A 5,275-nucleotide genomic window follows, 5' to 3' on the forward strand; every position below is an offset into this window, starting at 1 on the left:
TTATGACCAACCTAGGTAGCATATTAAAAAGCAGAGACACTACTTTCCCAACCAAGGTCCATTTAGTCAAGGCTATGGTTTTCCCAGTGATCATGTTTGGATGTGAGAGTTGGATTATAAAGAAAGCTGACTGCTGAAGAATTGATGCTTTTGAACTGTGGTGTTGGAGAATACTCTTGAGAGTCCCTTGGACTTCAAGGAGATCCAATCAGTCTATCCTAAAGGAGATCAGTCCTGAGTGTTCATTGGAAGTACTGACGTTGAAGCTGAAACTCCAATACTTTGGCCACCTGATGCGAAGAGCTGACTTATTGGAAAAGATCTTAATGCTGAGGAAGATTGAAGACAAGAGGAGAAGGGGACAACAGGAGATGAGATGGTTGGATGGCATCACCGACTCAATGGACATGAGTTTTGGTAAACTCTGGGAGTTAGTGTTGGACAGGGAGGCCTGGCATGTTGCAGTCCATGGGGTCACAAAGATTCAGACATGACTGAGTGACTGAACTGAACTGATACTGTTTTTTCTTTGAAATGTGAACTTAATTTTTTATAGTAACTTCTTATAAAAACAAAAAATTAAATAGCTCAAATACATTCAATATATCTAGTCAACCTTTTTTTATACTTATAAACATATAGAATCTGGCAGTTTTTAATTAACTTCTCCAGAGGAAAAATAAGATTATAATAAAAATGATTATCACCCAAATTTTCAGTTACTAGAAGTAATTGAAAAATGCCTATTATAATTGCAAGTTCTTTGAATAAAGCTGTGTTTAACATCTGAGAGTACATAATTGACTGAAACATTACTACTTTTTTTCTGAAAAGGTTTGCTGAAACTATGCTCTTTGTGTCTCTATTCAAATTTAATCCACTGAAATTATGATTATAAACTTACAGTACAAAAAGCATACTTTACATTTAAATAGTGTGTAAATTTATATAAATAATTTTATAATCATAACCCTGTTTGGTACTTAACTAACTCTCTTAGGCAATGCTAGTGTTATACATGCCATTTTTATGGATGAAGAAACTGAGGCTCAGATAAGTTACTTCCTGAAGCTTATATAGCAAAAGGAATGTTCAAGTTAGAATCACCAAACTTCTGACTTCTAGACTTGGCCCTTCCTCATTCTTTACTAAATATATTCTATAGATCACCATTGTGAGCAATATAATATTAAACACATTTTTTAAAGGCTCAATGACAAATAAATTTGAAAAATTCCAATTATTGCAGATTCACAATGTATGTTAGCATATTAAAGAATTGAGAATTCCATTGGTACTGTTTAACTTTTGTTTAATCCAGCCTCTTTCACATATATTTGTACATGGAATTCTTTTTTTAGGAGACACATATTCATATTCTGTGTAAATGTGTTCTGCAAAATGTATTACCCAAAGAGCAATCCTGCATTATATTCTATGGTTGGTTTTATCTTTTCTCCATTGTTTGTTTTTTGTAGACTAAAAGTACAGTATGGGATTCCAAGAGATGTTCTATACAGTTTCCACCCTCAAACGGTTTTCAGGCCCCCTAAGAGGCAGAATACTTCACTGACCTGAAGCGTTTCACAGAATGCATCGTGTCATGATGGCGCAGCCAATAAATGATGCAGTTGCTGAGAAGATGGAGTGATCAACAAGAGCAAAATTTTCTCAGGTATGTTTTCATGGAGAAGCTTGTTATAAAAGATTACTGAACTGATATCTATTCTCATTTTTGCCTTCATTTCTCTGTGTGATACTAGATAATTCAGTACATTTAACATCTCCAGATTTTTTTTGAATTATTCTACAAACTGGTATTTATTTGATGAGATCATTACTTTCCAAGCTGTCCCTGACAAAATTTTTGAGAAAGCATGGCAGGGAGGAAGTTGGGAGAAATTCTACAGCACCCAGTTTCCTTCTGATTTACCCTGAGAAGCTCCCCTGTTTCCATAATGGTGTTCCTCACCAGATTTCATGTGAACAATGGACTTTCAGGATAAAATTAACTTTGAAACCTAAGGAAGGGTAGCTCCTTACTGTCTTAAAATTCTAAGACTCTCAATCAATAGAAAACTGAGAATGAAAAATCTAAACTATTTTAATTTTTATAATCTCTAATCAACCTTTATCAGTATACACTTTTTGTTTAGTCACTAAGTCATGCCCAACTCTTTGCGATCCCATGGACAGGCTTCCCTGTCCTTCACTATATCCGAGAGTTTGCTCAAACTCAAGTCCATCAGATTGGTGATGCTATTCAACCAACCCATCCTCTGTTGCCCCTTTAAAAATATTTTTAGGAACAGTATAACTAATTGATAAACAGAATTTCTGTTTGGCAAATACTGGCACTTAGATTTAAATCTTGACATCCATCATTATTTTAAAGTAAAATGTGGTGATTACACAGAGCAAATTTGCAGAATATTCATTAATTGTTCAATATAACATCATATGCTAATTTAGAAAGAGTCTTTATATGTTTTGGTTTCTGGAATTACTGACCAATTACTAGCTGAAAGTTTGAACAGTAAGAGGAAATTACTTTGACTATTCATGAAGATTAATGTAAAAGCACAGAATAAATTCTTCCCACAAACATGGATTTATGACAGTGTCAGAAACAAAGATACATTTGGACTTTGCCAGAAGAGTTAAGATCTGGGAAAGGATCTCATTTTTCAAAGACTACTCAGCTATTCAATGGTCCTTCTCTTGGGGTGACTTAAATTTTCTAAGAGAACATTTCAAGATGAAACAAAATGTGTTCATTTCTTTCTACTTCAACAATAACTCATACTAAAATTCTATCTAAATTGTGTTTCCTAAAATAGATGGAACTCTACCATCACCTTCTGTGGGATTTATCAGGCAGGTCAATAAAGCTAAGTGGGAGTAGATTACCTTTTGGAGATATGTTAATACGCTTTTACTACATAATGGTTCCCTAATTACTTGCCTTAATGTAGCTTCAAAAATTAAACATTTTGTCTTCTACCTCCTGAGTAACTTAAATCTTGGAAAGTTTTCTTTCCTATGTCCAAGTTGTTTAGGATGAACTTTCAGGGAAGTGGTAGAGTATGAAAAACACAAAAGTTTACTGCTTAAAAATCCCTTTGTTGTAAATAGTTGTTGAATCTGTAGAGTCCTGTGAAAAAGTTTATAGTTTGTAGATGCATAAAGCAATAAAAATAATAATGACAACTTTTAATTACAAGGTCTTTTCTATATAAACAGGGAAAATTTATTCTACTGCAAGACACTACACCTTCTTTTGATTTCATTGCCGTATAGATTTATCAAGTTAATTGAAACCCATAGGGCGTGGAGTGAGCCCGGAAGCCTGGCCTGCCCCTGCTGCCATGTGGCCCTTCCTCAGCCGCACCCTCTTCCCTCCCCCTACTGAGGCCTGGCTCCAGAGGTCTTCCTCAGACCCTGAGGCCCAGGGCTGGGGGGCCTGGAGCCCAGCCGAGAAGACCCATCTGGACCCGGGGGCTGGCGGGGAGGAGGAGGAGACGGGGGAAGCTGAGGAAGACAATGAGGAAGATGCCGGCTTCCTGCTGTCTCTCTTGGAGAGGGAGGGCCTGGCTGAGTGCCCAGTGCCTGACCAGGAGCTGGAGGCCATCAAACTGAAGCTGTGGGCCATGGAGCAGGCCCAGGGGCCGGAGCCGCCCAGGGTGCAGAACCTGGATGAAGGAGAGGAAGCCACCGGGGCCCTGCTGGCCAGGCAGCTACTGAGTCCCGAGACAGACAGCCCCCTGGAGAAAGCAGAGGCTGACCACAGATCCATCTACGTGGGCAATGTGGACTATGGGGGCACGGCCCAGGAGCTGGAGGCCTATTTCAACCACTGTGGGGAGATCCACCAGGTCACCATCCTGTGTGACAAGTTCTCTGGACACCCCAAGGGCTATGCCTACATAGAGTTTGCCACGGAGAGCTCGGCCCAGGCCGCCGTGGAGCTGGACAAGAGCATCTTTCGAGGCCGGGTCATCAAGGTGCTGCCCAAAAGGACCAATTTACCAGGGATCAGTTCCACGGACCGCGGGGGCCTTCGGGGACACCCAGGCGCCAGAGTGGGATCCTTCCCCTACGGCGGCCTTCAAGGCGGGGCCCGTTTCAGGCCACGAGGGCGGAGCCGGGGACGCGGAAGATTCTCACCGTGGTTTTCTCCATATTGAAGTGAGGACCGGATTCTGAGAGTGGGGTTTGCCGCTGGGTCAGGAATCAACAGCGGTGCTCCTAAGAATAACTTCCCCGCCCCCTTCATTCCTCTGGAGGACTGCCGGACCCCACCGAGGCCACCGTGCACGGAGCGGGGCACAGGGTGGGCCTGGCGCGGATGCCAGTCGGGGCTCTGGAGGGCATGGGACGAAGCTGTGGGCAGGTGAGGTCCGGGCACCACGGGGTCAGCGCTGGCTTGACTTAATCAGGGATGTTCCACTAACGCCTTTTATAGAAAAGTAGAAATATGTATCTTATTGGTAAAGCATAAATTATTAAACTTGAATATTTTTTAAAAGCAAAAAAAAAAAAAAAAAGAAACCCATATTGGAATGGGTTTGATAGGTATAAAGTTAAACACAGCCTGACTTTATGCTTGTCACCAGGTTTAAAGTGATCTATTCCCATTTTACTCAGATAGAAAACAATTTAACAGTCCATAGTATGGTACCCAGCAATGAAACCCACATTCTGATCTGGGTATTTTGGGTATAATTCAGTTAATTTGGCTGAGCTTCACATGCTTTATGTACAGAAATGTTTATGTCAGAAAATCCAAGTAAATGAAAGCACTGAGGATAGATATATATAGATAGATGTATAAGAAAAATAAGCCTTACCCTTGGAAGACTTTACTCCTTGATTATGGCACTTTTACAGTATGGTAAAGCAACAACAACATATTTTTAAAATGTAAGTACAGCATTTATGCCCCACTAAAAGGGGCATAAAATGGTGATGTGGGAGGGAGAAGGAGAGAGAGAATGTGTGTCTTCTGGAGAGGGGGCAGGGCAGAGAGTACTTTATTGAAGAGAGATTAGTATCTCCAAGTAACTTAAATTCAAAATTGAATGCATTTAGTACCAGTGGCCCTATCCTCACCTCATTTCTGTAAAAATAGTATGAAACTCTCTAAAACTCTAGTCTCTCCTATTGCTCTTTTCTAAGTTTCAATCTGATACAAATTTTAAAGAAAGTGAAAACTCAATCAGACACCCTGAGCAGATCAAAGAAAATGCAAACCTTTATCTTTTGTGTTTCCCTT

At 40.2% G+C, this 5,275-nt stretch overlaps 1 protein-coding gene across 2 annotated transcripts; it reads left to right on the forward strand.

Moving 5' to 3' along the window:
- Nucleotides 1-3,368: 3,368 nt before the first annotated feature.
- Nucleotides 3,369-4,553, forward strand: LOC109575992 (embryonic polyadenylate-binding protein 2-like). Of its 2 annotated transcripts, XM_019984261.2 has the most exons (2): nt 3,369-3,931; nt 4,005-4,553. In XM_019984261.2, the coding sequence occupies exons 1-2, from the start codon at nt 3,369-3,371 to the stop codon at nt 4,204-4,206; spliced, it is 765 nt and encodes a 254-aa protein (XP_019839820.1). In that variant the 3' UTR covers nt 4,207-4,553. The 2 variants fall into 2 exon arrangements, with proteins under 2 accessions (XP_019839820.1, XP_019839819.1); XM_019984260.2 differs by having other exon boundaries at nt 3,369-4,553.
- Nucleotides 4,554-5,275: the final 722 nt, after the last annotated feature.

The sequence above is a fragment of the Bos indicus genome, chromosome 22 (genome assembly GCF_029378745.1).
Source record: "Bos indicus isolate NIAB-ARS_2022 breed Sahiwal x Tharparkar chromosome 22, NIAB-ARS_B.indTharparkar_mat_pri_1.0, whole genome shotgun sequence".
Classification (NCBI taxonomy): Eukaryota; Metazoa; Chordata; class Mammalia; order Artiodactyla; family Bovidae; genus Bos; species Bos indicus.